This window comes from Pundamilia nyererei, unplaced genomic scaffold (assembly GCF_000239375.1).
Source record: "Pundamilia nyererei isolate P.nyererei 1_Seehausen unplaced genomic scaffold, PunNye1.0 scaffold00056, whole genome shotgun sequence".
Classification (NCBI taxonomy): Eukaryota; Metazoa; Chordata; class Actinopteri; order Cichliformes; family Cichlidae; genus Pundamilia; species Pundamilia nyererei.
The window spans coordinates 3272011-3284438 of NW_005187457.1; the positions used below are offsets into that span (position 1 = coordinate 3272011).

Here is a 12428-nt window from a genome sequence, read left to right on the forward strand (position 1 = left end):
GACAGGTAATGAGCTAAACCCCCTAACTGCCTTCACAACAGCATGTTTATCCAGTATGTAAGTAGACCAGGATGCACCTGTGCTCAGTCTGAACCGGTGAAGCTCATTAAGGCCCATGTAAACACAAGTGGCAGCTGATCACCTACCTTGTCCAAACAGCCGTTTGAATGCCTCCAGCGTCCTTGCTGTAGTCTAGTAGTTGCGCTTTGAACTGCAAGGTGAGAAATTGGGGTCAGTTCTTGTTTGACAGAAAGCTGTATCTTGTTAATAGTTTATTTTTCTATGTGCTTATGTATATATTCTTTGTTTTTTCTAAATGCACTCCAGATCCTGCAATTTGTAAATTGCATGAATAACATTCCTGTTTGGTACCATACCTGACTCCCCATGTCATGAAAATTATGTTTTGCAAGGTGATCAAACATCTAACGTCTCCAAGGCATCCTGCGTTGTGTGTTAGATCTCTGCCTAGGCTTTGTCACATGTTAATGCAGACTGTTCTTGTGTAGTATCAAGTTTCTCAGCAGCATTAAACACAGCGCAGGCAGGAAGGAACACATTAGCCTTTGCAAAAGGGGTGACAGCACCAAACCCAGCAGTGAGAAGAATGATTGGGGAGATATGCGATCTAATCTTAGGGTCCCACTGAACAGGAAGCTGCTCATGTGCTTGAAGGTTAAAATGGGCCCCTCTTTTAAACTTACTATCAGGCCTCTTTGGTCTGACATGTTGTCTCATGGAACCATTTCCAGGACATTAAGAGACGGGAAAATGAGGCATAGTCAACAAATTGGCTCACATCGGTGAGGCCCAGGGGAGGGATTACGTCGCTGACTTACATTTTTCTTAACAAAGCCCCGCACAGGTGGGCACTTTCTTTGGGTAGTCTACATCGGCACCTCGAGAGTTACATTCACTCTCTGTAACTCTCTAACCAGAGTCAGGGAGTAAAATCTGCAGAGTAAAGTCAGGAGGTGCTGCGTGGTGCTAATCATTTGAACTTAAATGTGGTAACGTTTGATTGTTTTCATCTGTCTGTGTTCAGAGTCAGACTATATGTGACCATTTGGGTGGCAATGCTCAACTCTGTAGCATGTTTATGATAATTGTGCGCAGGATTTACAGCAGCATGCGTCGCTGCACTCGCCCCTTTGATGCAAGTATATGTCTTCATGCATGCATTCAGCGATTGGATCACTGCCACCTCTGCACATGTTGAGCAAAAAGAATTTTTTGCTCAACATGTGCAAAATAATAATTACACTATTAGTTCCTAGTGTAATTATCACCACATTAAAGCCATGATGAATTCCAATTTGGTGCCACTTTGTTCCCTGTTACTTATTCCACCATGGGTACTTAGCCTGCAGTGAACTGCATGCAGCCATATTAGTTCTTGCTCTTTATTCACAATATTTGTAGCAGGTTGACGTAGATTTTTGAGTATCTTAGTGGCTGTGCAAAGTTTTGGCTCTTTGGTTATTTCACATCTCTGTGCTTTTTATTCTGTTTTAGATCTGAAGATAAAGCCCTGATGGTGGTAAAGGATCCCATCTTTGTCAGACCATCTCCGCCCTGCCAGCCTTCTGTCAACAGGACCAAGTGCATTGAGTAAGTAACTTTATTTCAAATACAGCTTACTGTCCATATGTTTCCCCTCATGCTAAAATGCAAAGACGCACTGTGTTAATTTGGCAGGCTGGCCCATGAGTTGAGGGGTTGGGTCCACCGTCACGAAGTTCAGCAGACCAAATCGAGACGAGAGAATAACAGCAACCACAAACCCACCAGGACGATTCTGGTAAGTCACAGCAGCGTGTTTTGCAAAACAGTAAAACACACGTAATGGTCCGTGCACAAATTTACGTGATATTTGCTGCTGGCAATACATATTGCAAACTAAACCTCATTTGGATTTCAAGCCATTCCACTTTAAAAGTCTCTTGGCAACCCAAAGCTTGTCTTTCACCACTGTTTCACCTCCAGTCACACCTACCCCTTTTTCTGCCTCTCGTTTCTCTTTATTGGGCTGAATTTAATCCGGCAGCCCTGAGAAAGTAAACATAACACTTAGAGGGGAGCTATGGGATTAGTGCCCCCTGCTCCTTTTTTCCATTTTTTTTCTTTTTTTTTCAAAATCTGTCACAGCAGGTCCAGTCTACTAAAGCCGACCATCTGCCCACTTCATATATACACACGTTGTTCTTATCTGTATTAACAGAAAAGGTGGAGGTGTTTATTGCCTGTCTGTATTCAGCTGTTTTACCCTTTCGGCCTTTGGAGTTGAACAGTAAATCTGCTCACTCTGACGTAACATGTGCCTGTGGATCACCACCTGAGTCTTTATTTCTTCATGACAGCTGTAAAATTTCTGAACGAGATGTAATTTATCAGGAGAAAACCTTGACACATGTGTGTGTGTGTGTGTGTGTGTGGATCTCTAGGAGTTTTGAAAGTATAGTCTGCTTTTATGTAGGCAATACTGTTTATTTTTACTGTTTTCTTTCATGGGCATTGATGTGGTTGCACAGATTATAGCTAATTGTCTGGTTTTTCCCTGACAGAAAACAGGAAATAAGGAGGATGAAGGCAGCCAGATTGTGACGGTTCAATACACAGAAACTACTGCGGAAAAGTAAGTAAAGGCCGGCTACAGAAAATTTCAGGTGTTTTGTTTTAATGAAGGTTGATTAGTTGATGCACCTGTAGACATAATAACCTGCCATGTTTTGGTGTTTTAGTAGAATTTGACCAAAGCGTTGCTTTAAATAGAAACTGGAGCGTTTTTGGCATTTGTCCCCTTTTTTTATATTTTACAGTTTTATAATATTCGATTTATGATGCAGGGATTTTTAAAGGATGACCCTTGCACACCGCTTTAGAAGTTTGGCGATGAACGAGAAACTTTTCTGCTGCACAGTTTAGATCACACAGATGGTGTCAATGGCTTTTTGGCGCTTTTAAATCTGGCTACAAAATATCTGAGTTCATAGGAAAATGAAAGAAAATCACTTTCAGAAGTTAACCTCTGTAAGGCCAGATGAAAAAAACATAACACCAAAAATAGGAGGAAGTACTCAATGCTGCAGTGAGACAGCGAAGTAGCAGTTTTTAGGCTTTACTTTGTGCTCCAGCAGCAAATTACTGGGCAAGTCTGTTATACTGAGGCACAGACCACTGTGATGTTTTAGTAGTTGCTGTTTGAGTTGATGGTGTTTGAACAAGCAGAAATCAAATAGGATGCTGTGATATAAATCATATAGTTGAAATATATTACAGATTATCCTACATTTACTATCTGCAGTTAATTACAAGTATGCATGCTTGAATGTTTGTAGGTTTCATTGCTACCATATTCCTCTGACGAGTGTTTTCATATTTATCTGCGTTTCTTCCACAGGAGTCCTGGCAGTGAGCTGCAGGTGTACTACGCCCCTCGTCACACGTACACCGACTTCTTTGATGAGCTGAACCGCCGCGGCGACACCTTCTATGTCGTGTCTTTCCGTAGGGTAAGTTTGGACTTGTTTCTAGCTGAGGTGAATGGGAGAATTAGGCACATGAAGCAAAATGCAGCTGGAAGTTTTTACACATCAACACTAAACCGATTTCATTCTGTTTGAATCTGGTCAGATTTGTGATTAAACCAAAATTAAGCAAGGGATTCAAATTTAGTGCAATGTCTCTCTTCTTCAGCAGAGAGGTTTCTTTTGAACCAAAGGCCAGTTTCCAAATATTACTGTCAGTTATCTTGATCTTTATTAATTGTTGCGCATTTGAGACTAAGTGCCAGGGGGGTACTGGTTATTACTGTTACCTCACAGCAAGAAGCTCTGCTCAAACCATTCTGTGTGGAGTTTGCCGGTGCCGGTACGGGCTTCCATCGGCCATTCCAGTTTTCTGGAAAGCGTGCTTGTTTGGTTTTATTTGTTTTAAATTGGCCTGCAAGTTTATAGAACAAAGCACTATATAAATGTATGGTTAAATGTGGCTTGTAGTCTTATCTTGATGATATTCATATCTGCCTTTCATCCCTTCATTCTAACCAGGAAAAAGGGAAATTAGTTTGGTTCACGGTAAACTTTTTGCTTTGAGTTTTACAGGAGTTTTATTCTTTGCCATCTCTCTGAACAACAAAAACGCACAGCGGCTTCCAAAGTGATAGCACTGAGATATTATTAAATTTGCTATCAAAAACTCTTTTGAAGCTGGAAAACACCTTTTTGTTCTCTCTTTTCATTTTTTTTTATTTTTTCTGTGGTTGGTGATAATTAAGCTGGACTGAGTTTAACTGGAAAGGCTAAGGATGTTCCTGCTCTAGACTGCTGGATAATCTCGGTGAAGGTAAGCTCAGGGTTAGTCAGGGCGGTGAGAATTTTGACATATGTATCCAAAGATAGAGACACAAAGGTTCGGCTTTAGGTTGGCATAGTGACGACAAGGACAAAGGCAACAATGGTGTACCCGAGGTGAAGGTCTTTGCAGGTCAAGTAGCCAGCCTTTAGTTTGTAGCAGCTTTGTGATGCAGGGGGAGGAGGGTGGTCTGCTTTCTCCAACTTCGCGTCAGAAACCATTAACATTACAGGTAATAATCTCTCTCCCTCTCTCTCTCTTTTTAACTTTCATTCACAAAAGTTTTTTGGCAAAAGGAAACTTTGTGGATATTTTACAAACAATTGAATAGTTCAAACGTAAATTTAGGGCAGCTTTTTAGTTTGATTAACCAGTCATTCCTTACAAAAAAAAGGCATTAAAAAGACAGAAAATACCAATAATGAAGCGCTTCAGTGGATTTGTTAGATTTAGGAATTTGTTTCTTAGATTTTGAACTCTTTAAAGGTGAATTGCACTTTATTCAGGTGTTTCTCTTACACTTGCATTTTCCACATTTTAGCCCATTCCTCTTCTTTCTGTGTGTTATCTGATCTTATCTTGATTTTATTCAACTGGAGATAGCATTCAAAAATACTTTTTTAAATGAATATGACAAAAACATAAGGACGAAATGATAAATAGACACTTCATGTAAAGTGTTTTAGTTACAGGCCAGTCATTCACTGTGACCATCTTTTAATTCTCACAGACCTCGTTAGCTTTTCTCTCTCCGTTTATTTGCCTGTATTTGGTTTCCTGGGTTTCGGGGTGTGTGTGTCTGACAAAGCAGGAATGCTTTTGCTTTTTTTTGTTCCAGTTGGTATGATGTTATTACAAGACTGCCAAAGTTCTGGATTAAATTGTTTATATTTTAAAGCCAGTCACAAATTTTTTTGAGTTTTGTCCCTTGAGACAAAAGTATTTTTTCATTATGGTCTGTTCTTGCACCTTCCAGCAGTTGAAGTCACTCTGTGCAGTATGTTGCAAAAAGGTCACGTTTCGATCAAGGCAGCTTAAGGCCGTGCAGATGCGTTACCACCTGTGTCTTAATTTAGGTAGTAAATGAGGTAAGACGATGGAAAACACAACTCTCAGCGAGCTAAAGAAAGAATCGTCCAGGCGTGTCTTACTCTGCCGTCATTGTGTGGCCCTGTGTCACTTCTGATGCTGTTGTGGCGCCTGTGGCTTTATGTAAGTGTGCATTGGGGCGACGTGATGGAAACACTGCCAGCTTTCAGCCATCGCTATGGCAGCATCAGCTGTCATGTGGACTTGTCAAGCCCCTGATGAGGAGCAGTAATGTGGCTGGTGTTTTCTGTTTTTCCTTCCACTCTCCAATCACAGACACGCCGTCATTTTTAACACATAATTTCACCTTTTCAGCTTACATTTAGTTCCCATGAGCACAGATCACAACATACACTTAACCGAAACAAAATTCTTTATGAATTTTTGCACCATTTTGATGAAACGTTACAGAAACTACGAAGCACATTCTCGTATTCACTGTTATGAAATAGAAACTGTCATTGCCCTGTCCTGTTTATTTTCTGTAATCCATCTCCTGGACCCATATTCCTGTCTACCGTCACCTTAGCAACCTTAATTCGTCATGTCACTCACACCAGAACCTCACAGTTACCTGCTGAGGTTCACTGTTGTTAACGTTACACCGGTCACATGATATTGTCTTCAGCAGGCGTCGATGCAGCTGTTTAGGTTTTCTCAGCCTCCATGGGTTCACAAATATGTTTTTGCCTCACAAACTGTGAAAAGAATAAGAACCATCTTTTGTCATCCTGTTTCATTCTTAGACTCTGTTTTTGTCTTAATCTCCTCCTTTTCTTTGTTTTTGTTATCATTATTATTAATATTAATTAATTAATTAGCTTTGCTAGTTTTACTCATCTGTTAAAATGTGCACTGGATATAGATTAGTTTTACACAGCAGTGCTTCTAATAGCTTTAAAAGTTTCAGCTTGGAGTCATTTTGTGGAACAAACGGCTTCATGCTCTGATAAATAATACAAGCAACTTGTAACGTCTCCCAGCTTCTTCCACCTATTATCTTGCCCGTGATGACAGAAGCCTCGTTAAGCTGCTGAAGCTGATCGTGTGTATTCTTTAAGAAAAGGCTCTAAACTCATTGTGAAAGGCCTCTTTATCATTAAACACATACAAGCCAAATGTTTTGTTTGCTTTGAGTTTGTTGCGTTCTCCAATTTCCAACCTTCTCTTCTTTGTTCTCAGGATCATCTCCTACTTCCTGCCACCAGCCACAATAAAGGAAGTCCACCCAAGATGTCTGTCGTGTTGCCAGCCATGAACATAAATGGTAAGAAGTGCAGCACGATGTGGCAGAGAAAAGGCAGCCCAGGTTCACATTCTCAATCACGTTTGCCCACAAGAATGCATTACTTGTGGCCTCAGACATTTACAGAAAAAAAGGGTTAGAAATTCTATTAGAACAAAGAGTTTTGTGTTTTACTTCTGTGGTTGTGTTTTGAAGGGTTTAGTTTAGAAGCAAATTAAACAACAGTTAAGCAAAGAAATAAGTGAAGAACATTGGTTTCTTGCCTGGAGTGCATCAGTTGACTATTAAACCTACTTGAAAGTCTAAGCACTTTGCTCAGAGTACACTGGTCAATTCATTCATTGTTACTGAGTCACATAATAACTTGTCATTTAATAATCAAATAACTTAAAGCAAATTTCATGTCCGCTTCAGATGGGAGAGCAGAGACACAGCTCATCTGACTCAACTTACTCTTGAAAACGCTCTTGCGGTCCACAGCTGTGGACAGAGTGGGTGGCAATCAGAGCGCGCTTGGTTGCGTTCTGGGGGCTGCTTTCCAGCTCATGTAGTCGCTCATTTATTTTCACCACCTGCCTTCAAAAACAAACACTGGATCAGCAGAAAGTGTAGACTTGCACTTGTGCATATTCTCAAATGATTGACAATTGGTGTATGCATGTTTTTGACATCCATGACGTCATCGAGACTTTGCTTCACGGCTGTCAGATCTGCAGGATTATCAGTGCGTTCTATCAAAGTCAGGTCATTAGATGCTTCAGTAACACATTTTCACAAAGCACGTGTAGAAGTGAGCTGAGAGAGAACGCGCTCAAGAGGGGCTGTGTTTATGTCTGATGTAAGCAAATAGGAAGACACCACACTGTTGTTAACAGTTGAACTGTCATTTTTATTTGAGAACCTTTTTGTTTTCCTGTTAACTTCATACTTGTGAGTGGAGAAGCATCCAATTTGGTTAATGTTTCAGCAGCTAACCCTGGGAGGAGTGAGTGGGTGAAATGTGAGCCGCTCACTCAGCAGGAGAGACGAGGCCATTTAGATTTTTTTTTTCTGTGAGATGGGTGTTAGGTGAAGATAGATGAAGGTAAACATTGTTCTCGGTTGGTCTTGTCAGGGAGGAATGTTAAGGTCCAGGCCAGTCAAATGCAACCATTGAAATAAGCAGTAAATAGTGAAATCCAAGATGTGCTTGTGAGCTAATTGTTGAAATGGCCAAACAAAGGTGGCATTTATAAAGAAACGTCAGGTCTGGAAAGATTCTCGATTGCTCAACAAAGGTCTCAAATTTGCATGATCTGTCATGGACGCTTGAATTGAGTTACAAATTCAAAACAGCGGGTTAATGCCTGTCTGTTCGTGTCTTTGCGTGTAATAAGTTGGCTCGATGCTGCGGTAGTTCCTAGGGAGAGGGCTAACACCCGTTTTATGTTCAGAAGTAACACAACTGCTCCTGCCTTGTGACTGTGAGGACTAAGACAAAGCAAAGGATGCAGTAATTCTCCTGAAGCATAATCTCCACACAGTCCTCTTTCCTTTTAGATATGGAGCCCCATGTGCTGCACAGATAGCAGCCTTCAAGTAGCATTTTAGATTTATGCTGTCCTTGTTTGGACCTTTGAAGTGATTAAGTGCAAATGTATGCATATTTAGTTGGGTGAGACCCTTAGAGAAGGAGAAACACTGTCCTCTTACTGGAGAGTAATACTGTACTGGAAGATAATTCTTTCCAGCTCCCTGTTGCTGCTCTGCTTTAAGAATGCCTTCCTTCTCTAGTCACTAAATAGTTTTCATCTGGAGGAGATGGAGAGGCTTGGCTAATCTGGAGTGATCATTTAGTCTGTCTTGGTCAATAACTGAACATTAAAGATGGAGTTTTTGATCTAACGTCCACACTTCATAGAGTTATTTAATCTAGACATATTTGGTTTTCTCTAAAAATGTATCAGCCACAGCAGTGGCTCCTTATAAGGGCTGTGGGGTGTGTTTATTCAGTAATCCTCTGAGTTTGAAAGTAGCTCAATCAATTGAAAGCGACGTGTTTGAAAGAGGGGAATTTTTCAGGGTTGACATCACTTACAGGTGGATGGATGTATGAGACGCACTGCAGTCTATTTTTACTTCTGTGAGATTATACATGCGCACTGTAGCCAACAGGCTGCCTTTCACTGGGGGTTCAATGTACAGTTCTATACTGCTGATTGACTTGAGGGTCAGATTTTCCTACTTCCCTAATCTAAACAGCAGGACTCAGAAATGGAGTTCACTCTCACCAAACCAAATGTTTAACTCAAGCCACTCCAGAAAAATAAGACTCCAGTGACTATAGTGATTATGTGCCTTTAGAAATGACTTGTTTGGTCCATCATTGAGCGCTGCGGTTCAGATGAATCTTAACCACTTGTTGGTTGAATTCAGTAAGGCTTCAGTCATAGAGACCAGTCAGTGATCCCCCTGGAAACCTCTGGTTGCTAGGGAAAAATGTGGATTCCCCAACTTGAAAACTTGAAATATTAGGAAATGGAGAACATTTCCCTTCAAAATAAAAGTTTTGCTGTCCCACAGCAGCCAACACATTTTGAAAGGTGCAGCTTTTTTACTTTGAATGCAGACAGACTCTGTATCCAGGACAGCTGGCAGAAATGGCATTTTCTATGGAAATGACCGCAGCAACCTGCTAGCGGGTTAAAAAGGAGGATTTCGCTGCAGCAGCACCACAGCACTACCAGCAACCACTCACAAACCAGTTGCAGAATATAAACGTTTCCCTAGTGATCAACAATGGCCAAGGGCTCACAGACTGCAGGCCTCCGTGATCGGGGCTTTAGCAATTGATTTTGCAGCTACTGCTAGCAACTTCTCACCAGACAGTTTTTCCCCCTCACAACTGGCAGTTACTAAGTCAAATCTAAGCGTATTATTCTTTATTTCTAATGGTGAGCATTACTTTTTTTGCTTCTAATTGGCTCTTACATTCTACTGTAGAATGATAGCTTGTAGTTTAGTAAGTTAAAGCCGAACATACTGGAAAAGTTCATTAAAACTGGACTGATGGTTTGTGTGAATGTGACCCTCCATTTATTTTCATTGTCCTAAATCACATTATTTAGTTTGGGACCGTACTTACTGATGAATAATGCTTCCTTTTGATGTAAACAAAATAAAAGGCCTTCCTTCATGAACATATCCTTAGAGTTTGTTCCAATCTGGCAGCCAACGTCCTCCTGAGATGCACTCTCAGGTTTCCTCAGATGCACCGCTGCCAGACATCGGGCCTTTATCAGCGTAGACCAGCTCGCTGTGACGCTGAAGGTTTCTGAAACAGATCCAGATGGTACCAGTATAAGGAGGAAATGAGACCACGCAGAGCAGGATGGCAGATCTGGCAGCCTCTTCAAAGACTTGCTATTTGAAAGCTGTGTGTTTGTGTGTTTCCTCTTTCACTGTTCAGGCCTCACAAGCTGTTAGTTAAAAAGACATTACACAGTTTGGCATTCTGGTGAAAGACTGATGTAAACCGAGTCGAGTATTACATGTAAGTCCTGAGTTTGGATAATGGTTTAGGCAGTAGCCCAGAAATGACAGGGTCATTGCTGTACACTTAAAAAGTATTGATTTCATTAAGGAATAACAAAGTGCGACTGAAATAGTGAGTATTTGTATTTACAGGAGCACTATTTGGCAAATAGAACTAAAATGGTAAACACAGCATGTTAGCAGGCTGTTTTTAGCATTTAGCTCAAGTAACCGCTTGGCTGAACAAAAACAGTATTTATTCATCTCATGTCTGCTAACAGCAGCTGATCTCTGCAAGCAAGTGGTCACATAAGTCCAAGTGTAGCAGCAAAAGCTGCGTTCCTTGCCATGGGTGGATTTTATTGCTTTTGAACGTAAAAGGCGAAAAATGTGTAAACTCACTGTGATAAGTCCAGCCTCTCAGAGGCACGGGACCTTGAACTGATCCAGCTGCAATATACATGATTCATTTTTCCAGTCTCCTTCAGACCTAAATTGAGAGGGTCATAAAGCGACAAATCCAGATGCAGAGAATGACTTCCAGAGATGTCTGCTGAAACACTGAAGCTATTGGAAAAGCTCTGGTTTCAGTGCAGGTGCAAAATCGGAGGTTTATCAGCAGATGAAGTCAGAGTTACCGGTACTAGCTGTCTAATGATATGAACATCAGTGGAATCTTCCGTCTTGAGAAGGAGCTATTTTATAGCCTCTGTACAATCAGATGAACTCCCACTGCCTCCAAATGTATGTCCTGATGAACGATTAGGAAGCTGATGGCTTACACAGGTATCTGGAAAAATGACCAAAGCTTTTTAAAAGATCTTTGCAGGCTGTTTGGATTGGGTGTGATGCATATGGGGAATTTTATCTCAACCCCCACACAAAAGAAGCCGCAAGTTATTTGTTAGTGTGAATATATAAGCGACCCTTCAACATGTTTAAATTCCCATTTCTCCCCAGAAAAAGTTTATAAGAATGTCCACTTTAAAGGGTGTTTTTTCCACCCCAGGCTGAGTGCAGATATCTTGCTGGATACCACAAACTATGAACCACTTGTGTGAAGTCCAGTATCTTTTTCCAAGTTTAAATTTTCCAAAATAAAAGCAGATTGCTTGTTTGTAGGTCAAGCTTTCAGATGACTCTGTGAAACATACAGTATTTAACGTTGTCTGCACTGTACACCATCTGCTTTCCCCGGGTTTCTTCAAACACAACAGCCTGACTCATCAGCGGCAAAAACTTTCTGACTTTTCAGCTTTGCCAAACTTTCTCTTCGTCTCTCAGCCCAGCAAGAAGCATCCTGACTCATCATCTGCAATCACTCTTTCTTTCTCCCACACTCTCGCCAGACTTTTCTTCTTTCCAGTTCGCATGTCCTGCTCTTGTTTAGAGATGTTTTGTTTATCTCCACGATGGAGAAATCCAGCGTGTGACTCACCTCTGGACTCCATCTGTGTAGCCCAGCCTCCACCCAAACTCCCTGCAGTTATCCCCCCTACCTAATGTCAACTGTCTCAAACAATACTCAGTACACTTCCACTCGCTCCACTCGAGCAAACACCAAAATGAAGGTACGCTAACTTTATTTGCAGATTTATTTCACAACCTTCTTCTCCCTTTCTTGCCTTACAGACAGCATTATAAGGGACAAAGACTTTGAGGTGATGATGCAGATTGACTGTGTAGTAACAGACACCAGGATCCTCCACATCAGATCTTCCAGCATCCCGCCTCTGCTCCGGGTGAACCGCTCTGACACGTTTTACCAGAACTCCCCAGCAGAGAACAAGGTTGCGCCTCCTGTCGGCGTGCTAATGGGGTCTGCGTAAGATCATCAGCGACTCCTGCGTTCTTTACACCTCCTCATTAAAACTCATAAACGGAAGCACAAGATAACACCTCAGTTAATAATTTTTCTCATTTTTATTTGCATGAATGTGCTCTGCAGAAAACTAGTCATTGGGGGTTACAGAGGAAGCTCAATTTGTCCTCACCGTTCAGCCCGTTCAGGAGCTGGACTGTAATAGGGTCCAAGCAGCAGCAGACTAGCTCCTTGTGTGGCAACACTGACTTACCCGTGTAACCCCAGACGCTTTATGTAAGGGTAATTGTTTAGCGGCAGGGGGCAGAGCATTGAACCTTGAGTTACCCCATCATAACACAAATACTTTTACCCCTTACAGCTTACTTTCAGTCGGCTCTTTTTTTCTGCACAAGCTCCAAAGCT

At 41.4% G+C, this 12428-nt stretch overlaps 1 protein-coding gene across 1 annotated transcript in view; it reads left to right on the top strand.

The window, feature by feature from the left end:
• Positions 1–12422, top strand: part of atf6 (activating transcription factor 6) — a 27019-nt gene extending 14597 nt beyond the window's left edge. Inside the window, exons 10-15 of the mRNA XM_013911096.1 lie at positions 1516–1611; positions 1699–1801; positions 2565–2635; positions 3401–3512; positions 6625–6709; positions 11834–12422. Of these exons, the coding sequence (XP_013766550.1) occupies positions 1516–1611; positions 1699–1801; positions 2565–2635; positions 3401–3512; positions 6625–6709; positions 11834–12030 (664 nt within the window). The 3' untranslated portion in view covers positions 12031–12422. The remainder of the gene's footprint in view (positions 1–1515; positions 1612–1698; positions 1802–2564; positions 2636–3400; positions 3513–6624; positions 6710–11833) is intronic.
• The last annotated feature ends 6 nt before the right edge of the window (positions 12423–12428 follow it).